This window comes from Vombatus ursinus, unplaced genomic scaffold (assembly GCF_900497805.2).
Source record: "Vombatus ursinus unplaced genomic scaffold, bare-nosed wombat genome assembly UNPS02007489.1, whole genome shotgun sequence".
Classification (NCBI taxonomy): Eukaryota; Metazoa; Chordata; class Mammalia; order Diprotodontia; family Vombatidae; genus Vombatus; species Vombatus ursinus.
The window spans coordinates 1-24,421 of NW_020947267.1; the positions used below are offsets into that span (position 1 = coordinate 1).

A 24,421-nucleotide genomic window follows, 5' to 3' on the forward strand; every position below is an offset into this window, starting at 1 on the left:
ACTGGAGAAACTTTTATTTTTTTCAGGAGAATAAAAGCAGGACAAAGCTACAAGTTGAACACCTAAAACAAAAAACAAGCTGTATATAATGGAAATCTGCAGCTTCTTTCTCTTTCTGTTCTGTTATATAAGTGCAAATACCTATTTTATTTGATGTTTAAGTTCAGAATTTTAAAAAAAAAAAGGTATGATAACAATTAGAAGTGCCCTGGCCTGGGAGGTGGAGGACCCTAGTTTAAATTCTGAGTCTTTCTAGATCTATGCTGCTGTTTCTTACCAGGCAGTTTTCAGCAAGACAATTGGACAGAACAAGTCCTCTCTGAAGAGAAAGGGCTTTGAGATCATCAAGGTCAGGACAGACATACACATTTCTTTCCTGCAGAGTGAATCCACGATTGGAGACAGCAACACTATCCAAGAAGTGGCACATGGCCTATCATGGGAGTAGCGTTGGGGCTGTTCGGAGGGTGCTAGACCGAGGGGAGCTCGGGGCAGGTAATGGGACAGGACAAAGTTGAAGGATGATGCTGAGGGGAATAATTGGGGTGGGGGAAATAAAGGGGAAGACCCCTAACCATTACCCTTTACCTTCAGGCAGTGCTTCAATCCTAAGCTGTCGGCCTTTAAAGGCAGAGCCAGGGTGTGGATATGGAGAATCTGGTGAAAACTGCGTCCCTCCTCGTGAGGAGCAGCCCCCTCCTGTGCTGCTTTCCCCCTCCCTTCGGCATGCTGCTGGGACTGATGCCCTTGCTTCCAAAGTGCAGTGAGTGAAGGAGAATAGAGGGTGTGGGGACTGAAGTTGGGGTAACTAAGGAATGGGGATATTGGTGAAACCTGGAGGGAAGTCCCTGTAGCCCAGTTTCTCTCTTTTTTTTTTAAACCCATCTTGTTTCTGTTGGATTTTGGTTCTAATCTCTCCTCCTATTTTCCCTTGCCCATTGGTTTCCCCAGTGCCTTTCCTTCTTTCCTTCTGTTCCACAGTTTTTCCACTATGTTTCCACCCTTTCCATCCTATGTTGGGTTTTTTTTTCCTCATACTGTCCCAACAGGCCCTTCCTTCTTTCTTGTCTTTAGATTCCGGGACCCCAAATCTCAAAGGCCCTACCAGGCCCAGGTGGCATTCCAGGTGTGTGTACGTCCTGGATCCTACACACCTGGCCCACCCTCTACAGCAGTTGGGGGTCCCCCTGACCCCCACTTTAGCCCTGCTGAGCTTGAGTGGGTGACCAAGGAAAAGGGTGCCACATTACTCTATGCCTTGCTGGTACGAGTGGAGTGAGAGGATATGGGCCCATATTGCCAAGCACAACAGCAGGGAAGGTTTATGGACTTGGGAAGCACCAACTTTTTATATATTCCCCCAGCCATTCCCAGGGAAGACAGCGGACACGGTGGGAGCTCCCCCAGATTTCCAGGGGGCTTTGCATTTTTGTTTGGAGGAGTTCCCAATTTGGGGAGTAGCTGTCCTGGGTTGGGGATTGCCCACAGATTTGGGGGAATTGTGATGGTCCAGAACACTTCTCTATTAATTGGGGAAGTCCATGGGGACTGAATTTGGAAGGCCTCCCCCAATGAACTCTTGCTTGACCCCACTACTTCCCTTCCTCTCCTTATGCACTGATTTGGGGAAACTCCCATCACTTAATTTATTTCCGTTGTTTCTGGTTAATGTGAATCCCCAGGAGGAGTTGTCTCCCTCCCCTCTCCGTTGAAACTTTTTCCAGTGGGAAGGAATAGCTGGGGGAGAAGGGGCCACCCCTGTACAGCTGTTACATACTCTGATTTCTTAACTGAAATAAACGTCCTGTCTCAGATACAACCTTGTCTGTCCCAGTCTCCACTTGCACTTACCTAGGGAAATTTTAACGTAAGAGAGTTCTAAGGAAATGTAGACAGTTAGGTGTCCCAGTGGACAAACTGTAGGACTTGGAGTCAAGAAGACCTGAGTTCAAATCCTACCTTAGACATTTCGTAGCTGCTGTGTGAGCCTGGGCAAATCACTTTAACTTTTCTGTGTCTCACTTTACTGATCGCAAAATGGGGATAAGGACATCTACTTTACAAGGCTGTTGTGAAGATCAGTGTTAACATGTAAAGCATTTTGCAAACCTTAAAAAAAACAACTAAGTAAATGCTAGTTATTATCAGGCAGGAACCCTGTAGTCTCAGTTTTCTGTATTTATGCTGTCATTTCTGTGTTCCTGACAGCATAGTGTGGAGTCAAGTTGTCTTCTCTCTTAATGCCGTTTGCACCTAGAAATTCTTAGGAAAAAAAGAATTGATCTTAAACCTTTCTCGGCACGAATGTCTTTGCTGACCTCAATTCCCCAGATTATCACAGAACCTTTGCTTCCCTTGTACCTAAGGGTCAACAGATAGATTGTACCTTGATTCCACTTACTTTGGGGGTGAAACAGTGATACGGACTTGAGACCCTGACTCCTTTAATTCTTTTTAGTTACGAAGTTCTTTAGCACTGTTCCTTCTGTGGCCTCCCAGGTAACTGGGACTGGGAAACACTGGGCAGTGTATTGAAGGTTACGGGACACGTGTCTGGCCCGGCCGCTTACTACTGTATGATACTGGCTTTTTATCTCTGTGGGCCTTCATCTGTAAAATGCGGAAAATGAACTAAATAATTTCTTTAGGGTCTCTTCCAATTTATCAGCTCCTTTGCCCCTGCGCCAGGGGTGGGTTTTCTCGGAGAAGAAGCCCCTCCCATTTCCTCCCTCCCCGCCCTGGGAGTAGAGGCGGGAAGGTCACATGCTGGAAGAGCGGGGCACCCCTCAAAATAGCCCAGTAGCTTTGGATCCTTTTTTCCACTCCACTGCCCCCTACGTGTACTACACGCCTCACGGCTTCTCGGGGCGCAGGCCAAGCGCCGTAGTTTGGTTACCCCAAACCCTGAGTACCACGCGCAGCCGCTGTAGTTTCCCCCTTTTTCCCAAGCCTCTTCCGCCCCTCCCCTCCCCTCCCTTCCCCTCCCCCACCCCTGGCAGCGTGCAAAGCTTCGCCATCGCTCATCTGTGCCCCCCGGAAGTACTTTCCCACGAATCAGGAAGTGACGAAGTCCCTGAGGCCTGTAGGAGGGCTGAAGTGAGAAGGAAGCGGAGGTAGGTAGGGAGGGGCTGGGGGGCCTGGAGGTCTAATCCGAGATTTTCGGACCCTGGTCGCGCCTGCGCAGAACAGGGTCACTGCTGGTAGCTGCTGGACAAGTGGGGAGGGTGGGGAACCCAGTGTGGCACTCGACCCCAACCCCGCTTACTGGAGCAGGTGATGGGCTCAAGGGGGTAGCGGGGCGCCTGACGGGAGAAGCACGTGACCAGCCCCACACGCCCCAGCGGTATCGCCTCCGGAACCCCGATGCTCTCAGCGGCCCCGCCCTCCGGCCCCACCCGCCTTCGGGACCCAGCGGAGAGAGCCGGGTCGGGGCAGGGAGACCCTCGCCCTCTCCAAGGAGCAGGAAGCTCAGCCCGCCCCCCTTCCCGGCCTCGCTGCCGGATCGCGGTGGAGCCTGGTTTTCCCACCTCATTTCTTCAGGGTGGTGGGGAGGGCTCTCAGGTCCCCCCTTCCGCGAGTGGGAGCCCTTCTACACCTCTGTGATAATGCTTATCCCCCAATAAACCAGATTTCTGCTGGGTGACTAGATTCATTTCTGGGACTGGATTGTCAGTGATCAAGTCTCAGGATCCGCACTCCAGTCTGTGTGGCAGCATCCTGCGGGTCACCATGCCGGCCCTTCTGGAACGCCCCAAGCTCTCTAACGCCATGGCTAGGGCATTGCATCGACACATAATGATGGAGCGGGAGAGGAAGAGACAGGGTGAGTGAGGGTGCTAGCTAGCTCAGGGTTCCAAGGGAGCAGCAACACATTGCAATCCCAGACTGAGCTTTGCATGTTAGAGATGTGTCCCCTAGATATCGGTGGGAGAGGGAGGGAAGGAATAAGCAGCCTTGCAAGAAAGGTGCAATTTTTCTCATTTCACAGTTGAGGAAACTCAGGCAGACAGGTTTAGTGACTTGTCCAGGGTCACACAGCTGAGAGTGTCCGAGGCCAGATTTGAAAACTTTCCTGCCTCCAGGACCACTGCCCCAAGTTGTCGATTCCCATAGTTGTGGGACCTCGAATTGTGGGATCACCTTCCCTATCTAGGCCTATTTTCTGTGTTTAAAATGAGGGCTTGGTGTCTGAGATCCCTTCTAGCTTTAAGGTTTTAACTCCATGCCCCTCCCTCAGAGGAAGAGGAGGTAGACAAGATGATGGAACAGAAAATGAAGGAGGAACAAGAGAGGAGGAAGAAAAAGGAAATGGAAGAAAGGATGTCACTGGAAGAGACCAAAGAACAGGTAAGCAGATTTTTACACACACACACACACACACACACACACACACACACACACACTACTAATCTCTAGTTCTTTACTCACCCTGCTCCCCCTTCCATTCTGGCAGACCTTTCACTGTTTCCATGATCCTCCCAGATCCTTAAATTGCAAGAGAAGCTCCTGGCCCTACAAGAGGAGAAGCACCAGCTCTTCCTGCAGCTCAAGAAAGTTTTACATGAGGAGGAGAAAAGGCGCCGTAAGGAGCAAAGGTGGGAGACATGGAGGGAGACAGGGCCTAGACTAAGGTATGGCTTTGTGAAAAGGGAACCTAGTTTTGAGAAGAGGAAGAATGCACCCAGGTTCTTGTCTTAACTCTGCCACTTATATAAATCTTAGATAATTTAATTTCTTTGGACCCCAGTTTCTTCATCTGTAAAACTTGTAAGGTTCCTTCCAGTTTTAAATCTATAATTTTTGATAGTAAGTCTTTGATCTTACTTCCCCTTCAGTGACTTGACAACACTTACATCTGCAGCATACCAACAAGGTCTGGCTGTACACACAGGGACACATCTTCTCAGCATGCAGGGTGAGGTGGACAAGGGGAAAGGGTGGGTATAGGTTGGGCAAGGATCATGGAGGTGGTTTGAGACCTCCTGAGAGCCTGCACTCTTCTGAGTCCCACACCTCCTCATAGGCAGCCCGGGAGGACACAGCAGACCAGGAACTCTTATGTCTGCTGATAGGGCCAAGCAGATGTTTGGACCCCAAGTGCTTACGGTAAGCAGAGAGGGATCCCCAGCATGGTGGCATTTAATGTGCTGTGATGAAGGTAAAAATATCAATGTAACCTTCCCTAATCATAAATTATATTATAGAGTTGTGATTTATGTTAGAGGTAGATGAGGTAATGGACTTGAGATAACATCTTACACTTCCTGTGCAAGACATTTAGTCTCTCTGAACCGGTTTCCTTATTTTAAAAATACAGACATGTGTATAAATTGTAATGGCCAGCTGTCAAGGTCAGATAATTTATACTTCGTTGTACAGTGTGTTGTATTTAGCTCGTACCTAATAATCGAACACTTTCCAATCTTAACTCTCCCCATCTTTTCCAGACCCGTCATTTTGTGGGGTCAACAGCTTTTGCAGGAACCTCAGAACACGGGCAATTCCAGAGCAGTCCAGGAGGAGCCTATGGGGCAGCCCAGCCCCCACCTCACTATGGACCTACCCAGCCGGGTTATAGTCCCAGCCAACAGCTCAGAGGTGAGGGCAAACAGAACTAGAAATGGGCAGGGGGCAGTGAAGGTTTTTGCTTGTGAGGAATTTGGTTTGTGGGTGTAGCCTCTTTATCTGCATCTAACCTTCTCCCCTCAGCCCCTTCAGCTTTTCCTGCAGTTCAGTACTTGTCACAACCTCAGCCACAGTCCTATGCAGTACACGGCCACTACCAGCCCACACAAACAGGTAATGCCACTTGTGGATCCTTCTAAGCTGTTCCCTGATTTCATGTTTTTTTCCTGTACTCATTGGATTGATCCCTCTTGTCCTAGGGTTCCTGCAACCGGGCAATGCCCTGTCCCTTCAGAAGCAGCTGGAACATGCTAACCAGCAATCTGGCTTCTCTGATTCGGTGAGACCCTATTCTCAGGGGGTGGTTTTATAGGAAAGTTTGAATAATCCTAAAATGCTGACCTGTTGTCATATGTTACAGTCTTCTCTGCGCCCCATGCATCCCCAGGCTCTACACCCAACCCCTGGGCTTTTAGCCACACCCCAGCTTCCTGTACAGATGCAACCATCAGGAAAGGTGAGGATTCAAGTGGGATTCAGACTTTCTGAGAATGGGGTTATTGACACTAAAAACTTTCTGTTTTGTTCACAACAGTCAAGCTTTGCAGCCACCAGCCAACCAGGCCCCCGTCTCCCTTTTATTCAGCACAGCCAGAACCAACGTTTTTATCACAAGTAACTTAACTCAGGGCAATGTCCTGCCTCCCCAGTTCTCCAACTAATAAAGTTAAAACTGCCATCAGAGCCTGTTTCCTGCTGTCTGAATTGTTCCCAGTCTTGCCCACTTGGTGTCAGGAATCCTGGTGATAAAAAACCTTAAGAAAGTAAACTAGGTTTCCCCTAGAAGAAGTATATAAAACGTGGGCAGTCATATTAAACTTGTAGTTTTATTCAGGTTTGATTTTTAACAAATGGGTCAGGGAGAAAACTGAAAGGAGGGGTAGGGCCCATGGGTGCTAGGGGCCCTCCTGGATGCCTGAGGAGGGGAATAGAGCCCCTCCCCACTCCTGTCCCTTCTCCCACTAAAGAGATTTGGGGTAGATGGGGCACAGGCAGATGGGGGGGGGGGGGGCTGGTCCCCTGCTGGAGGAGGGAGTGGTGCTAGGTGAGGTATAGGGAACCAGGGGGCCAGACAGGATGGGTAGGGAGAGGGGGCAGAGGATTTTTGCCAGAATCCAGAATCTACAGCTTTCTGCTTCCAGATTCAATAATAAAAAAGAAAAAAACTAAATCTCAAGGAGCCCCCATCCCCTCTCCCCCACCAGGGCTGTAGTGTGAGGTGGAGGAGAGAAGGGGGCAGTTTTACCAAGGCCCTGCCCCCATCTTGTCCGAGGGGTTGGGGGAGATAGGGCTGGACTAAAGGGGTGGGGGGGGGGGGAGCTCCCCAGATTGAGAGAAAAAAAAACCAAAATAAAACATCAAAGAAATAGAGTAGATGTCCAGCCAGGGTGGGGCCAAAGCCTGACCAGGCTGGGGAGGAAAGGGAAGGCCTCTTCAGGCGCCGATTGCTGCTGCTGTTGCAGCCACCACCACCCTGAATACAGAAAGAAAAGATTAGGACAACCAATACACACTCTGCAACATAGATGAAGTACTACAGCAAAGGATTTGGGGTGGCGGTAGGGAGGACCCACAGGCAAAGAAAATAGGGTTCTACCCACCTGGGGGCCAGTTACTTTGCCATGGCCTTGATTGCAACAGCTGCTTCCTCTGTCATGGCTGACAGCACCGTTATCTGTAGGAAAAGGGATCAGTGTTTAAAACTCCTCACTTTAAGATTACAAGCATTGGAATTGCAAAACACAGGGTAAAAAAAAGGAAGATTAGGATTTACCAGGATCTCTTCTCCACAATCATACTTCTGCTCAATCTCCTTGCCAAGGTCACCCTCAGGTAAACGAAGGTCCTCCCTCACCTCCCCACTGTCCTGGAGCAGTGACAGGTAGCCATCCTGAATCCCAATCAGCTAGGGACAGAAAATAAGGGATAGGCAATCAAAACAACTCTCATTCCACTTTCCATCATGAATCCCACCCCTTACTTGGCCTGACTTTTCTTCCACATCTCTTTACTTTAAAATCTTACTTTTGTTTCTCATATTGAAGCATCCCCAAAACCTAGGTGCTCTGGTTCAACCCCTTTCCAAATACCTGGAAATCATTTCTCTTGATATTGGGCACATCCATGTTGTGGGTTGAAGGGCAGATATCTTCATATTTCTTCCCAGTAAAGATATCGATACCAACCAGATGAACCTGGATATGTATATATATACATATATATATGTATGTGTATCATGTTAAGAAGGAAATCGGCAATTTCTGACATGGGGAGGGAGATAGCTACAGATTCTCTCCCTCCTTTCCCAAATGAGTCAGGCCAGTCATGGCAGTGAGAAGTAATGGTCCCAAGAAGGGAAAGAGGAGCAGAGAGATAGGCATAAAGAGACAAAAATAGGTGGCACCAAAGTTAACCAGAGTAACTAAACAGAGAAGGAGAGAAAGAACCAAAAACTGAGTATGTTTAAAGGGTACAAGGAATCAAGAGTCAGAAGGATAAGAGACCTGGACACTTAGGAAAGAATGTGTTTCTATGATACTGCGAAATGAAATGGGAAGGGGTAGAGTTTGGGACACATATACATAGTCCCCAACCTCCTAGGGCTGGAAAAATGACCACCAGGAGGCAAAAAGCTGAAAAGCCTAGAAAACAGGCTATGTCTGAGGGTGTTAAAGGAATAGGAAGGAAAGCAGACACCTGGGCACAGATATAGAGAGACTGATAAAAGAAAAATTATAGGACTTGGGTGAGAAGAATGACACTGGGGAAAGTCTACACTGAACAGGCTCAGTTATCAAAGACAGGAGGTAGTTTTTCAGACGCAAAAGTAGGATGAAGACATAAGTAAATATGGACAAAAAACCCTGAAATTTCAGCACATATTGGACATAATGTTCCTTTAGCTTGTTCTGACCCTGGATGAAACATATATCAGAGGAAAGGTTGCATCTAGGATAGACAAAAAGCTAAACTACGCAATTAGGTAGAAACACAAGAATCTAAATAGGGTTTAAAGGGTAGGGAAAACAGGAAATAAGAGGAAGCCAGGAACCTAGGGTAAAGAATAAAAGAGGCTATCGAATGAAGCCAAATGGTGGAAAGGGATTCTCAGAGGAATCCAGAGGTTGAAAGAGACAGGAAGGTCAAGCTGGAGGAGCAGAAATGCAAAATACTGAAGTACTGGTTGGTTAAGAAGCCAGAGAGGCAAGATTGAAGGTACCAGAGATCTAGTCATCTGGTGCAGAAAGCAAGTTTGGGAAAAGCCAAAAGGAGGCAAGCTATAAAGGATATAAGCAGGCCAGGAAACAAAAAACAAAATGAGGAAAGGAGTTTCTGACCTTGGCATGGCCATGCTTTCCAGTCTTGGAGGTGGACATCTCAACTATCTTACAGGGCCGGCCTTTGAGCACCACAAAGCCATTCTTGCGCAAGGCAGAGCACTGCATGGGAAAGGTAGCTGATGCCCCTGCATCCCCCGTCTCGAAGTCCAGGTCATCTGCCATTTTGAGAGATGTCTATTCCAACTGATAGGGGGAGGAGAGAAAAAGGGTGATATTAATAGTTCTTTAAGGCTTGCTATGACTGTTCCCCCAATGATACCCTAATTCCTGGATCTTATGAAAGGCCAAGAACTGGGAGGGCAGAGGAGACAGAACAGATAACTGTGTATCTAAACTAGAGAATAAGAGATTTAGACTAATACTTATAGAGTCCCAGCAAGGAAGAATCCATTTTTCCTTTCCCCCATTTGTCCCCCCCCCAAATAAGGGAGTCAGGGCTATAATTAATTAAAGAGCTCTGAGCAACTGGGTGGAGTTGGGCTAATGCTAGGGGACTGGGTGGAGACTCAGAGCTTAGGGCTCCACCCACAGTTGTCATACACACACCCCTACACCTACCAGAGGTATAGGAATCCAAATGGCACCTTAGCCAGGGAGATTCCCAGTCACCCAAACCTAAGCTAACAGTTTTTGTCTGGGGAAGGGGAGAAAGGAAAAAGGTCCACTCACCCTCTGACAAACAACCAGTCACAGCTCCCTCAGGAAACCCAAATACCAGGCCTCCCCCAGGGGCCCTCCCACTTTTCCCAGCATGCACCTGTACTGAAATAGGCCTAAGGCCCTGGCAGCACATGGGGTAAGTTTGGGGTTACAAATCCAACCAAAGGGCTAGTCTAGTGGTGTTAAGGTTTCACTGAATATATTCAAAAAGATAACAGGGAGACAAAAGTCCTCATTTAGGAAAGGATGGAGATATGAAAAAAACGGGTGGCCATCTGGAAAACTGTGTCATGGCTTGAGAACTCAATAAAGGTTATAAAGTACTACCCAAAATTAGTAAGGGAAGATGCTTTTCTGCCCCACTTCTCTTTATATGATGCAAATAGATTAAATTTGCCAAGGGCTGAGGGAGCAAAGCCACCTCCCCCCTCAAATCCTTTCCTTCTATCACTGAGATAGTCTCTTCCTTATGCCTCCTTTCCCCTACCATCTCCAATTTCTGGGATAGTTTTATTTAAATCCAATTCTCTCACTTCAAAAGGGAAAGGGGGCAGGCTATACAACAGGATGGTATGAGGCCTAAGTGACAGTTAACATATGCTAACAGGAGCCTGTCCAATCTACTTTATATACTAGTACTGATAGTGAGACCAACCCCAATTGCCAATTTGGCCCCCTTAATTTTGTCTCATATACCTCTCCCTTTAAATGTTCCCCCTTCTTTGCTTATCCTCTGGACCTCACTCTGGATTTTGGGGGATGGAAAAATGGCCTGGCGTCTCCCTTGCCCTCCCTTTGGTGCCTCCCTACCCTGGGCCCCTCACCCCTCTGTTGGAGGCCTCAAACCCACGATGCGGCAGAGTCCTAGCCACCTCCATGGGGTCCCCCTCTGCCTTGGATTTCCTGCCCCCTCCCTCACTACCTAACCTAGGCCATGTGGCCTTACAGTCCCCCTCCCTCCCACTCAGAGCCACCTTCTCCAGCAGAGGGAAACCGAGGGATTTCCCCCAACGCGCCCCCCCACAAATCCAACTTCCTGTACCCCAGAAGCCCCTCCCCCAAGTCTCTTAGCTCTCCTATGCCTCTTCTCCCCGCGTGCCCCACCACAGCCCTCACGTGCCCAACCCCCGACCCTGAGAGCAATCCCTCCCCCATCTCACGTGTCCCCGTGGGGCGACCCCAAATCCCTCCCCAGGTCCCAATCCCAACCCCAACGGTCCCGTGTGGCTCATTCTCTCCTCCTCCCCCCTCCGACTCACCCACGTGGTCTCATTCCCTCCCTATCCCGCGAGATGAAACCAATCTTCGGGTCCCCTCGTGGTCTTCTGCTCCAGGTTCTCCAGCGTGGCGGCCCCGCGCTCGCCGTTCAACCTTCCCCCAACACCCCCCCCCTTCACCCTGCGTCGCGCCAACGTCACCCGCCCGGACCGTAACCGCCGCACCACGCGCCAGACCCGCAGGGTGAGCGCGCGCTCCCGCCCTTTCCTTCGCGCTCTTACCCCAACCCTCCCTTCCCAGTTCGGGCCCCGCGAGGCGACCGTCAGCCCTTCCCCTCCCCCGCCTGTCCGCTGGCCCCTCCGTTCCACTCCATTCCATTCCTTCCTCTCAGCCTCCCCAACTGGGGCATTTGCGCACGCGCATACTACCCGCCCTCACCTCGTGCGAACGTACCGACTGGACCCCCGTCCGCCCGCCGCAAGCTCAACCGCTACCGCCAAGCCTACTGCTGCCGCCGCCGCCGCTACCGCTGCCGCTGCCGCTGCTGCTGCACACGGGTCCTAGTGCGCAGGCGCTGGCTCCCCACTGACCAACCAAGCAGCCGTCTGACAGCCGCGCAGGCGCTCTCCCCTTCTTCTCCCCCCACCCCCTCCGCGCTCCACCCCCGCACTACGCAGGCGCACTGGCTCACTCCCCGCTTCTCCCCCCTCCCACCCACCCAGCTATCGTTTAATGCGCTTGCGCATTCTGTTCTTCTGAAGTTCCCCAGCACTCCCATTCCTCGAACAACGCGCAAGCGCATTTCATCCCCACCCCCCCCACCCCGCGTTCTCGCCTAAACCCTCTCACCAAACCAGGTAGCCCCTGCGCCTGCGCAATAAGCCTCACTTCTCGCCACACCCTCCTAAGTCTGCACCTTCAGGGCGCATGCGTATTAGGCCGCCCACGCCTTCCTTTGCCGACGTCGCCAGTAAGCTTGTGCGTTGGAAAGACCTCGCCACTCCAGCTCCGGTAGCCTCCAGAGAACGCCCCACCCAAGCTTCACCACTCCTGTTATTGCGCATGTGCTTCAGTCAACCCGCAGTGTATCTCCCTCTCCTCCCCTGCCCCCGCCGAAACCCAGAAGAACGGGTGTCAGACTTGCGTACGAAGTCGCTTTCCAATCTGTCTTCTTGAGTCCTCAGTGCGCGTGTGCGCGACGAAATCTCGCTTCCCAGATCCAGCTGTTCACCGCCGACCTACCATAGAGTTACAATCGGAGGCTAGAGTGAAACGGCCCCCGGCCACCATCTTGTTTCAAAGACCCTTAAAGAGTTTCTATGGCAACTATGAAGGCCTTTCCACTGTGAATATTAAATAAACGTGTAAATAGATTAAATTCACGACCGTAAGCGCACTACACATCCTGCCTTGTCTGTGAAAGTAGGCCTAGAGATCCTATGGAAAAAAATTATTTTTACAGAAGATAATAATTGAATCTATGAATTGCTACAAGTACTTTGGAAAGCAATCTGGAATTACGCAAAGTGACTAAAACTAATCCATACTCTTTGGCCCAGAAATTCTACTGTAAAACGTGTACCCCAAGGAGATCAGTGACAAAAAGAAAGTATCTATGATAGTACTCTATAGTAGCAAAGAACTGTAGCCAGTCAGTTGGAGAATAGCCAAATTGTGGTACATGAATATAATATACTGTGCTGCAGTAAACAATGAATGTGATAAGATGCAGGAACAGACATATGAACTGATGCAAAGTGAAATAAGCAGTACCAGGAAAACAATAGGAAAGGACTATAACAATGTAAAGGGAAAGAATAACAAAATTGACTGCTGTAGAATTGTAAGCTTGGCCCCAAAGAAAAAAATGAGAAGATTTTTCTTTGCATATCAATTGAGAAATGGCTGAAAAAAGTTATAGTATATGAGTGAGCTAGAATACTATTATTGTACTGTAAGAAATGATAAAGGGGATGCTTTCAGAGAAAACTGGGAAGACTTTTATGAATTGAAAAAGGAATGAAGTGAGCAGAATAAGAACAATTTATATAATAACAGTACTGTAAAGACAAACAACTTTAAAAGATTTAAGAAATCTGACCAACCATAATTCCAGAGGACTAATGATTAAAAATGATATCCACCTCTTGACACAGAGGTGATAGACTTATGGTCCAGGTTGAGACCTTTTTCTGGACAAAGCCAATGAAGGAATTTGTTTTGCTTTATTTTGTGTATTTATTACAAGCGTCTTGATTTTTCTTTCTTTTCCAGTGTGTGTGTGATCAGAAGAGGGTAGATTTTTGTTAAATGAGAAAAAAAGTTAATTTAAAAAGATACCTCTCTTTTCTTTGCAGAAGTGTGAGACTACGGGTGTGGGATTTTGCATGTTAGATTTTTTTGATGTGTTGTTTATACAATACTCCTTTCTCCACCCTTTGGAGCATGCTCAATTGGCATTCAGATCATGGAAACTTGGGGTAAATATGTTTCCAGAGATGTACACACACATCAGGGAGGCACTTTCATTGTGTCCCAACATTTCAGGGCAGGTTTAGATATTCTCTGAATGTCAGTCATGATGATTAATGGGCTTCATACAATGGGCAATGACAAAAAGTTTTTGGATTGGCTGTTGGCCCAAAACTTGTGGATATACTAAAATGGAAGTCTGAGTCCTTAAGTCTTTCAGAGTTGCTGTCTTTATCCTATTGTTATTGTATAAAACATTGTCCTGGTTCTGTTCGCTTATTTCTATATCAGTACATACAAATCTCAAGACTTCTTCTGTTCGCCAGTCTTGAAGTATCAGGATGATATTCTGGGCTCTGCAATGGGTCAGGTGGGGTGGGTACACTTTCCCCATTTCCTTGAAATTCCTGAGCTCGTGAGCCTCCTAGATGATCTTAGACTGGGATAGGGCTGCCTCCCATTTGTGTTCTTTCCTTTGACTTTTGGTGCTGGTGCATATTCCTCTTCCAAGGCACCCATGCAGCGAAGTAGCCAGTCCTGGAGCAGTTGGGGCTACAATAACAGTAGACACAGACTAGCCTAAAGGAGAGAGAGAGAAAGAGAGAGAGAGAGAGAGAGAGATTATCAGACAAAAAGTTTCCAGTTTGGGTTGATAGATTTATAATCAATGCAAGTGAAATATAAAATTGCTTTAAAAAAAAGTCCTAAAAAAATCTGTTTTCAAATGTCACTTCTCAAGTGATTATCAGCCTTTTCAAATGATTATTGCTTAACATTCCTTGTTCCACAAGCTGATTCCTACCTCTTTGCTGGAAAAGACACCTTAGACTAAATGAAAAATTAGAATTGTTCCTCAGAATTTGAGTTTGGGATGGAATTGAAGATTGGGGCGGCTGGGGTGAGGTGGGGGGAAAGGGGTGTAATCCCTCTATTAAGAAGATAGACAAAAAGAATTTTTTGAAAAAAAGAAGATAGGCAACCCCAGAGTGTTGAAGCCAAGGCAAACCATGAGGACAGGTACAGGACAGGAAATGGTAAAAGTTGCCAACCATCAGCTGAGCAGAGCCTATGTTAAATTCAGCTTTTCACAACTTTTTTTTCTTTATTCATAAAAGAGATAGCTCTCTGTAAAGTGAGGGAGAAATACAATAGGACATATAGGTAATGTAAAAAAAGCTATCAATAAAAAATTTACTTAAAAAATGCAATTTTTGTAAAAAATCCCTTTGCCCCTCTCTTCTTACAGACATTCCAACTGGCAAGAGTTTCTTGCCCAGTAGTATGGAGCCATGTGGTTTGGCAAAGTGAATAGTTAACATTAGAAGGGGATCTCTTGTCCTATAGGTCAGTCAGTAAGACTTTGATACATCCACTGGGCTGGTGGCTGAAATATAGTGCCACCTGGTGGACAAATTACAGCACTCCTTCACTGGTTAATTAATGAAATGATGCTAGGTTTACAGAAGATTGCCTAGTAGCAGAAGGGGGCTGCCATTGCTACTGCAACACCTCAAGTGTCACATGGGATACCCTTTAAATACACAAACAGCCTGCACATATGGTATATATGCTTTTACCATCTATTTCAATTAATCAAAGGCAACTAGGTGGCACTGGATCAACTTGACGTTGTGAGGAAATGCTGTGTAAGCAAAAGCTATTTTTTTCCTCCCAGTTTTTATCTCAATTTCAAGTAACAGACCATTCATTCAAGTATTTTAAAAAGTTAGTTTCATAGGGGCAGCTAGATGTGGCAGTGGATAGAGTGCTGGGCCTGAAGTCAAGAAAACCTAAGCTCAAATCTGGCCTCCAAAACTTACTAGCTGTGTGACCCTGGGCAAGTCACTGAACCCCATTGCCTAGCCAAAAAAAAAAAAAACCCAAAAAAAACAAAAACGTAGTGTATGAATTCTGGAGTGTTGAGAGTTCTCTGGAGTTCCAGTTTACCACCATTGTCCCATCGCTCTACCTAGGATGGTACTGATGTGTCCGTGATTACAAGAAGGCATTTAAATCTGCTGAACAAATCCAACAGAGAAGTGCTAGGTTTTATTGATGTGTTGGAGTATGGCTAAGTAGAGGGTCAGGCAATGTAGGCTTTGGTGATCTCTGCCAAGGTTTCCCTGTAAGTAAAGTTCAATTTCAAAGAGGATTTAGAATCTCCTGCTTAAAAAAAAAAACAAAAAAAAACCGGTCCAAGCTCACCTCTGCCACTGATATATAGGCCCCACCCAACATTCCTTTCCTCCTGGCTAGCTTTGATCAGGCAATCTAAGATTCTATCCTACCTGTAGTCAACCATCCAATTTTAAAACAGTGCCTTACTCCAGATTATGATATATCTTTATCTGTCTGTCTATGTATTTATCTATCCTTAGTCTACATTTGTTTTCTGGGTACTGGGAAGAAGGGAAGGTGTTGATGGGCAAAACTTTGTCTATGATAGGGGAGAAATGGTCCCATTTCCCACCCTCTGACTTTCAAGGGCCTTAAAGTCTAATGAAAAGAGGCGCAAGTCAGGATACAAATAGGAATCAGAGAAGAACAAGAACAATTGTATTGTGGAATGTTCTTCACCATGTGGGATACTGGCAGCTAACTCTTTGGGACTGGTGAGTAGTCTCAGTTGAATGCTACCATGACCCAATACTCTCTCTTTTGTGACCAGTACCCAGGGAGAAAAAGCTCAGACTAGTACTATGGAAGTGATTCATATAGTAGAGAAAAGAGAAATTAGAGTGAGGGGAGAAGAAAAGGTTCCAAAGAGCCTGAGACAGTAGATTGTTGAACTCTGGATAGAAAACCCATCCCCATCCCAGTACTTTTCCTTCCTTCTCTTGTTTCTACTCCATTATCCGGATCTGGGATCCCAAATAAATATCTCTTCCCCCTTATTTCCTTCCCATGATTTGTGAGTGAGAGCAATTTGGGAATTCTCTGGTCTCACCTGAAGAACTGAGAGGTTAAGTGAGAGGCAGAAGGGTCCATGTAGGAACATTTAACATTTTCCTTTTTATTTTCACTATGTCCAATGTGGATATAATATGATGAGTACCTATGTCTTGTGAATGTAGGCTGAGAGAGGAGGTATGAAGTGGTGTAGGATGAAGGCTAGAGCTCTAGTTTTCTTGTTTTTAATAATTTTGAGCAACATTCAATATTCAAAGAGAAAGGTGATCTTAGCATAGGTTGAATCTACACCACCCCATCTTGCATCCCTCTGCAGTTGTTGTTGGGGTGCTACATAGGAATTGACAAGCTGACTACCCTATGGTGGCCAGAAGGGATACTGCAGCCTCTAGGGAAACTATTTTTACAGAACTGGATGTACCAGAGAAACTCTGTTTGGACTTGGTTGTTGGCTGGAGGACAGTGCCACCTAGTCAGAAAATTAGATGTTGAACTCCCTTACTTAATAATTGGCATGATTGCACATTGCCTTTCTGGAGGCTTGGGGAAGTCATCACACAAGTCAATAGGAGATGCTGCTGTGCCTCAGATTTCTCATAATGTACAATTAAAGAATCACACAGAGTGCACGGATATCACAGAATCATATACATCAAATTCCAGGTGCCAGTGCTGCGCCTTCAGAAGCCATAAAAAGAATGATGACAGTGAGGTAGGACAAGGAAGAAGTTATATTCACTTGTTTATTAACTCAGCAACAATTTTGCATTTCTTTTTCCGAGATGGGGTTATTTAAGTATCTTACTTCCTCTTCTGTTAATCTGGGCGATTTATATTTTTGTAAATATTTATCCATTTCACTAAGATTGTCAAATTTATTGTCATACAGTTGGGCAAAATAGTTTCTAATTATTTTTTAAATTTCCTCTTCATTGGTGAATTCACCCTTTTCATTTTTTATACTGGTAATTTGGTTTTCTTCTTTCTTTTTTTAAATTAAATTAACCAAATTATTGGTTTTTTTCATAAAACCAACTCTTAGTTTTATCTATTAGTTCAATAGTTTTCTTAACTTCAATTTTATTAATCTCTTCTTTGGTTTTCAGTATTTCTAATTTGGTATTTAATTGAGGGGTTTTTAATTTGTTCTTTTTCTAGTTTTTTTAGTTGCATGCCCAACTCATTTGATCCCCTTTTTCTCTATTTTATTCATGTAAGCATTTAGGGTTCCCCCTAAGAACTGCTTTTGTTGCATCCCATAAGTTTTGTTATGTTGTCTCATTATTGTCATTCTCTTGAATGAAGTTGTTGATTATTTCTATGATTTATTGTTTGACCCATTCATTCCTTAGGAGTAGATTAGTTTCCAGTTAATTTTTAGTCTGTCTTTCCATGGCCCTTTATTACATGTAATTTTTATTGCATCATGATCTGAAAAGGATGCATATTTCTGCCTTTCCTCATTGGATTGTGAGGTTTTTATGCCCTATTACATGGTCAATTTTTGTGTAAGTGCCATGTACCACTGAGAAAAAAGTATATTCCTTTCTATCCCCATTCAATTTTCTCCAAAGGGCTACCATATCTAACTTTTAAAAAATTCTATTCACCTCCTTAATTTCTTTGTTGTTTGTTTTGTGGTTAGATTTATCTAGTTCAGAGAGGGGGAGGTTGAGGTCCCCCACTAGTATAGTTTTGCTGTCTATTTCTTCCTGTATCTCCCTGAACTTCTCCTCTAAGAATCTGGTTGCTATACCACTTGGTACATATATGTTTAGTAAAGATATTACTTCATTGTCTATAGTGCCTTTTAGCAGGATGTGGTTTCCTTCCTTATTTCTTTTAACAAGATCTATTTTTGCTTTTGCTTTGTCTGAAATCAGGATTGCTACCCCTGCAACAATTTTCAAATGGTTTACTTTGAGGTTATAAAGCTCTTTTTTAACTAGCCCTGACTGATTATTCGAGCTGATCTTATCATTCTCTTTGTTTCCACATGGAACTGAGTCCTCTGGAAACAGAGGTTTAGGGCAAGACTTAGTGCAGACACCCAAATAGCTTGACCTACTGCTGCCCAGAATTCCTGATCCACCAACTTCAGCGTCCCCAAGTAGCATGGCCACACCTCCATGCCTGACCCTGTCTATCAATTTTGATTAGCTCCTTAATTTCTGTATTCCTGATTCTCTAAGCAGCTACTCTTGCAGCTGACGCTAGGTGGTGCCATAGTGCATAGAGAGTCCCTGAGTCAGGAAGACTCATCTTCCTGAGTTCAAATCTGGCCTCAGACCAAACACTTGACACTTACTAGCTACGTGACCCTGGGCAAGTCGCTTAACCCCAATTGCCTAAAAAGAAAAAAAAAAAGTCAAGGCCCGAGATGCAGACTTTGGTATCTTCAATGTCAGACCAAACTCTAAGTGCTCCACAGTGCCTGCTTCAGTAGCCTTCATGACTATTGGAACAAATTGTTTACATCCAACCATTCCTCTGGGGGAAGTCTTCACATGCTTGGGGTAGACATCCCTCTAACTCGCTGATAGATTTGAGGCCTGTTGGTGACCCTCAACCTGCTTTAGCCCATCTGCGAAGACAGATTTCCTGGGGTGTGGCTGTGTACATGCTACAGCTTCTTGGAGTCACAGGTGAGAGTTGGGTGAATGGACCCAAGGGCAGATGAGCAGTCCTGAAAAGGGCTTGGCAAGTCCATACACCAGAGGTGACAGTCCTGCCTACCTGTGCACCCCTTGACAGTACTGAAGAATCCTGGGGGAGGAGTGAAATAAAACAGACCTGGCTTTCAGGCAGTGGGGGGCTAGGATAGTCACTATTACACAGGTTTGACTCCAATTGGAATTAAATAATCTTCCCATAGTCCCAAAATAGTTATTTAATTTATAGAATAGCCTTCACAACTCTGAAAGTTCACATGTAAATGAGCTGAAGGATCACAATGCATTGTAGCCATCTTTAACTTTAAACTACTTTACCTTTAACAGTCTTCTACCTTCAAATAGGTCTTCTCAGTATATTTACCTGACAGGGTAGTTTTCTCTCAGCTCCTCAGAACATTTTGTGTTTCTCCTCAACATTTTATCTTAGAGGCTGTGTTTCTTCCAGAGCTGATTTTATCAGTTTTCCCTACATTGATGTTCTTTTCCTGCCCCTTTCAGCAACCAAAATGTCCATGTTCCTTATGTTGTATATTGTATATATGTTGGGAAAGGGGCAGAAAGAAAGAATTAATTACAGGGTGTGAGGGCAAGGGAAGTGTCTGAATTAACTTCTGCTCTAGATTTATCAGCATTGCCCATGAAGCCATACTCCTCAGGAAAAGAAATCCTCAAAATATTCCAGGGAAGTTCAAAGAAATCTGAGAGATTTTGAAGACCAAGTTGGGGCTCTTCTGAATGAGTGATGAGTGTGACAAGGGTTGGAAATGCTATTCCCAGGGAAACTTGGTGGGGTGAGGGTAGAATACTAACCCATTTCTCCCCATTAACCAGAGGAAAGGGGCTCTTGTTAAAGAAGAAGACATTAAGTTCCAGATGAAAAGAGAAAAGCAAGAAAAGGGATGACAGGCAAAATTCCTCTAGGGCTAGCCTTGGAAACAGGAAGACCTAGGATCAGATACTTCCTCTTCATATATACTGACTGTATGAACACTTAAGGCCAGCTGGGTGGTATAGTAATAGAGCACTGGGCTTGGAGTCAGGAAGACCTGCCTGAGTTCAAATCGACCTCAGACACTAACTAGCTGTGTAACCCTAGGCAAGTCATTTAATCCTATTTGCCTCAGTTTCGTCATCTGTAAAATGAGCTGGAGAAGGAAATGGCAAACCCCTCCAAAGGGCAAACCCTTTTTTCTTTTGGTCTGTTTCTTATTTCACGACATGACTAATGTGGCAATATGTTTTATGTGCTTGTGCATATATAACCTATATCAAATTGCTTACTGTCTTGGAGGGGGATGAAGGAAGGAGGGAAAAAATTTGGAACTCAAATTTTTTTAAATGAATATTAAAAATTGTCTTTTCGGGGCAGCTAGGTGGCGCAGTGGATAGAGCACCAGCCCTGAAGTCAGAAGGACCTGAGTTCAAATCCGGCCTCAGACCAAACACTTGACACTTTCTAGCTGTGTGACCCTGGGCAAGTCACTTAACCCCAATTACCTTTTAAAAAAATTGTCTTTACATGCAATTGGGAAAAATAAAATAATATATGAAATTTTTAAAAGATTATTTTATCCTGGGGCAACTAGGTGGCACAGTAGATGGAGCACCAGACCTGGAGACAGGAGGACCTGAGTTCAAATCCAACCTCAGACACTTAACATTTACTAGCTGAGTGACCCTGGGCAAGTCACTTAACCCCGATCTCCTCACCAAAAAAAAAAAAAGAAGAAGATTATTTTATCCTTACAGTAACCCTGGGAGGTTAGTATTATTTTCTTCCTATTTTACAGATGAGGAAACCTAGCCTAACAGAAGTTAAGTGACTTACCCACAGTCACAGTGTCTGAGGTCCAATTTGAGCTCAGGTGCCCTGGACTGAAGGTCCAAAACTATCCACTACTCCACCTAGCACATTGAGAATAAAGAGAACAATGAGGGAATTTCAATAGGATACTGAGAATGGAAAGGCACTTATGAAGAAGTGAATGAGTGGTCAGGCTATGGAGTCGGGCACTAACTGTAAACAGCCTTGGCAGTGAAAAAAAAAAGACAGAAATAGAGCAGTAACTTAAAGGGACAGCACCTTAGGGACCTTGGTGTAATGAAAAGAAAATTGGACTTGTAGTTAGGATTTTTAAGCTGAGTTTTAAAGTAGCTCTAACCGAGTCACTAAGCCTCAGTTTTTTCACTTGATTCAACAAGCATCGAATAAACACCTACTATTTGGCTGTCATGGGGATAAAAATATAAAAAGAAAAATAATATTACCTGCCTTCACATGTGCTTACATTATACTGGTAGGGTACAGATGTAACCCAAGGCCCGGTGTCCTAAACTTTTCATTTGCATGGACCAGGTTCCATCTTGGGGGGCTTTCAAAAATATAACTTTGACTCCTGTTCCCACTCACGGCTTCTCAAGAAAGCATCCAAATGGGTCTAAGTCTACATATATAGTGAAAGGACCCCAGCTCCTTGCAAACATTTAACCTAATTTTATCAGATATAGGATTGGGCTTGTTTCACCTCAAAAAGAAAATGAAAGACAATATAAAGGACTCAAAACAGTCTATAAAGAATCAACACATTTATTCTTCCCTCACCAATGGATTCTTCCTTTCCCCAGGTTCTTCCAGCTCTGCACTGAGTATTTATTATTTTCTCCAGAAACCTGAGCCCAGGAATTCTCTTTCCTCTTTCACTGCCTCTTTCTGCTGCCATATCTGAAAGCCCTGTGGTTCCCATTCTAAAAATTCCTCGGTAGTTCTGCCAGTTCTTTTCTACTGTGGCCTGAGCTGAAGTTGAGGTAATGGTCCCTGGGGAACTGTGCCAATGTGCTTTACCCTCCCAAGATCCAAAGGTTCTTAGGTCTCTGATTACTACCTTGTGCTCATTCTCTGGATCTTTCCAATTCTATGACTTATCTGCCTCTTTCTATAAGCCCAAGTCCCAGGGGTCCCAAGCCCCGATTGACAATAGCCTAACCCAAGCAAATCAAACCAAATTCTAGGACTCAGATAATGGAGATGTTCACATCAAGTTGACATAATCACAGTCCTGAGCAATTGCTTCCTCCTCTAACCTTGTTATGTTGCCCAGGTTTGTTCTTGGTTACCCCTTGATACAACATTTATACAGATAAATGTGCAACAAGTGTCCTCTGGCTCCACTCTCTCAGGGCCAGGCTGGCTCTCCTCTCCCTCTCAAGGTGTCAGGATATCCTGAGGGATTAGAGTCCCTTTTCTCTGTCATCAGCTTGAGCCCTCATTGGTTGTGTTCCCTCCATTTGTTTGGTACCAGTGACTAGCATCCCAGTTCCATTTAACCACTTAACAGCAAGTAGCTTTTTACAAAAGGATATTAACTTTAAAAATGTTCCTGCATTTTCTCTGGGGCATAATCTCTGCTACATCTACCCACTCAGTCACTGGGCAAGTAGGCTCAAAGCTTAGTTTAGTTCCTGCATAGCATTCGTCCCACCAAGTTCACATCCAAAGGTAGCATTATTGTAGGATGAGTCTTTATTTCTAACTTTTGCTGACAATGGATACAGAAGGTTGGTCCCCAAGATTGTTCTTTGTAATTAATTCTGGAATATCAATGTTGGGCTCAATGCAACCCTAGCCTGTAGCCCAGGTTCTGGAATATCAGGACCTCAGACCAACTTCATGATGACCTTTTGAATTCATTAGGTTGTGAGGTACCATTTCCTTCATGTATAAAAAGAACAAATGGAAAAGCCAAGGGCTGAGGCCTATTTCTTGAGGACCACATGGCCTCAGAGGGGTAGATGGCCCCAAGTATACTATCGTTCACCAGACACACTGAGTGACAGTCACTGAGCTCCCTCAGATTTGAATGAAGCAAAGAGGAAATATCTCAAGCTGATAGGCCTTTTTGAAAATGTCAATGATCCTGCCCCCAATCAAAACAGGCTCAAGTGGTAAGCCATCTGGAACCACAGAATGTCCACAAATGCTCCACAGTTTCTCCAAAACACTTCCTCTTATATATTCCCCAAATTTTGAGTAGACTAGACCCTAAATTTTCTTGGAGTTAATTTCTCACCCCTTGTCCCTTATATGAGTCATCATCTAATCTAGGATCTCAGTCACTGTGGCTTCATTTGGTCCAGTTGACGTTATGTTGCTAACATAGTAGTGTGCCTCATTGCCCTTAAGAAGGGATGCGTCTCTCACTTCTCTGACTACCAAACTGTGGCAGTACGAAGGAAAGTTCAGGTAACCCTGGGGAAGGATGGTAGAAACACAGTGGACTTCTTCCCAGGTGAAAGCAAACTACTCCTGACTAGCTTCAGGTGCAGGAATTGGGGACGGGGTGTGGGGTTGTGGGGTGGGAAGGTTTTGGTGAAGTCTGCAGCCCCATACCACTTAACGTTGACTGATCAGGAATGGCTTCAGTTATGGACGTGTCAACTTTGTTCAACTTCCTGTAATCCACTGTAAGCTACCAGATGCCATCAATCTTCACGTCAGGTTGTTGTAATGTGAATTGGTATAATGAAATACTTCAGCCTCCTTCATCTCCATCGCTAGGGAAAAAATAGCTTTCATGTCCCAACCCCATCTCTGGCACTCAATATTGTTTGTTATTAACTACATGGAATGATTCAAGTTCAGCAGTCCCTTGTATATTTGTCATCCCTCTCCCAAACCCATTTCTAGATCACCACAACTTGGACAAATGGCATAGATTTCCTAGAGATCCTATAGCTAAAGGAAGATCTGAGCCCCAGGGGAACATTGGCCTCGGCTCTAGGCATCCACAAAGCCTCTCAAGTCTGAGAGGCTCAGGATGGCCAAATGTATTGGAACCCAAAGGAAATGTCCTAAGTTTGGGCTCGTCTGAAGGTATATTGGTATATTACAGTACAGTTTCACTAGCACCCCCAGAGGCTATTGATCAATTGTTTTCTTATCAACCTCAGGTTTTAGAAACCACACCCATAGCTCCCTGCAGGAGATGCTGTCATAGTTCTCCTCCTATCTGTCACAGAAGTCAAAATAGGGCCTTCTACCATCCTCAGAACACACTTTGGCACACATAGCTCTGTTTGCCCTGATAGCTACTGCTATCCCAATCTCCTGCTCAAATTTTACCAGTTGATCTGTTTATACCTATATGGTTGTGTGGCAAGGAAGACTCCCTAGCTAAAACCTGAACCATTCAGGTGGGGCTTCACCTAAAAAGGCTGGTCACAGTGTGTGGCAGCCTGAAGTGGAGAGGGGGACAGGCTGAGGGGGTGTCATAGATCCAATATATCAAACTCATTCCCTTTAAGAATTTTACCTCCACCCTTGCAGAACAGGGGGCAGAATCAGAGAGCAGGTTATAATGGAAATTCATCTTTACAGGGTCCAGAACAAGTAACTACTCATCTCAGACACCTGTTAAAAAAAAAAAAAAGGCAATACCATCAGCTAATTGACTTAGCTGATTC

General features: G+C 45.3%; 4 protein-coding genes across 10 annotated transcripts; 3 read left to right on the plus strand and 1 right to left on the minus strand.

Annotated features, from left to right (window-relative positions):
* Positions 1 to 75: 75 nt before the first annotated feature.
* On the plus strand, positions 76 to 1,819 carry LOC114033829 (neuralized-like protein 4). The gene is made up of 3 exons (XM_027849442.1): positions 76 to 495; positions 595 to 763; positions 1,075 to 1,819. Exons 1-3 carry the CDS (start codon positions 429 to 431, stop codon positions 1,277 to 1,279), a joined length of 441 nt encoding a protein of 146 aa, XP_027705243.1. The 5' UTR covers positions 76 to 428; the 3' UTR covers positions 1,280 to 1,819.
* Positions 1,820 to 3,008: 1,189 nt separating this feature from the next.
* On the plus strand, positions 3,009 to 6,369 carry LOC114033827 (G protein pathway suppressor 2). 5 transcript variants are annotated; one of them, XM_027849434.1, is made up of 10 exons: positions 3,009 to 3,113; positions 3,629 to 3,823; positions 4,238 to 4,347; positions 4,454 to 4,595; positions 4,862 to 4,915; positions 5,024 to 5,106; positions 5,448 to 5,598; positions 5,710 to 5,799; positions 5,886 to 5,965; positions 6,047 to 6,369. In XM_027849434.1, exons 2-10 carry the CDS (start codon positions 3,730 to 3,732, stop codon positions 6,302 to 6,304), a joined length of 1,062 nt encoding a protein of 353 aa, XP_027705235.1. In that variant the 5' UTR covers positions 3,009 to 3,113; positions 3,629 to 3,729; the 3' UTR covers positions 6,305 to 6,369. The 5 variants fall into 5 exon arrangements, with proteins under 5 accessions (XP_027705235.1, XP_027705234.1, XP_027705237.1 ...); XM_027849436.1 differs by lacking the exon at positions 3,009 to 3,113 and having other exon boundaries at positions 3,128 to 3,823; positions 6,047 to 6,142; positions 6,221 to 6,369; XM_027849437.1 differs by lacking the exon at positions 3,009 to 3,113 and having other exon boundaries at positions 3,132 to 3,823; positions 4,483 to 4,595; positions 4,836 to 4,915; positions 6,047 to 6,142; positions 6,221 to 6,369.
* Positions 6,370 to 6,493: 124 nt separating this feature from the next.
* Positions 6,494 to 11,451, minus strand: LOC114033828 (eukaryotic translation initiation factor 5A-1). 3 transcript variants are annotated; one of them, XM_027849439.1, is made up of 6 exons: positions 11,358 to 11,451; positions 9,024 to 9,209; positions 7,776 to 7,880; positions 7,460 to 7,591; positions 7,287 to 7,360; positions 6,494 to 7,159 (listed from the first exon to the last, which is right to left on the minus strand). In XM_027849439.1, exons 2-5 carry the CDS (start codon positions 9,186 to 9,188, stop codon positions 7,298 to 7,300), a joined length of 465 nt encoding a protein of 154 aa, XP_027705240.1. In that variant the 5' UTR covers positions 9,189 to 9,209; positions 11,358 to 11,451; the 3' UTR covers positions 6,494 to 7,159; positions 7,287 to 7,297. The 3 variants fall into 3 exon arrangements, with proteins under 3 accessions (XP_027705240.1, XP_027705239.1, XP_027705242.1); XM_027849438.1 differs by having other exon boundaries at positions 11,343 to 11,448; XM_027849441.1 differs by lacking the exon at positions 11,358 to 11,451 and adding an exon at positions 10,946 to 11,020.
* Positions 9,818 to 11,743, plus strand: LOC114033826 (vegetative cell wall protein gp1-like). The gene is made up of 4 exons (XM_027849432.1): positions 9,818 to 9,822; positions 10,635 to 10,907; positions 11,021 to 11,163; positions 11,205 to 11,743. Exons 1-4 carry the CDS (start codon positions 9,818 to 9,820, stop codon positions 11,741 to 11,743), a joined length of 960 nt encoding a protein of 319 aa, XP_027705233.1.
* Positions 11,744 to 24,421: the final 12,678 nt, after the last annotated feature.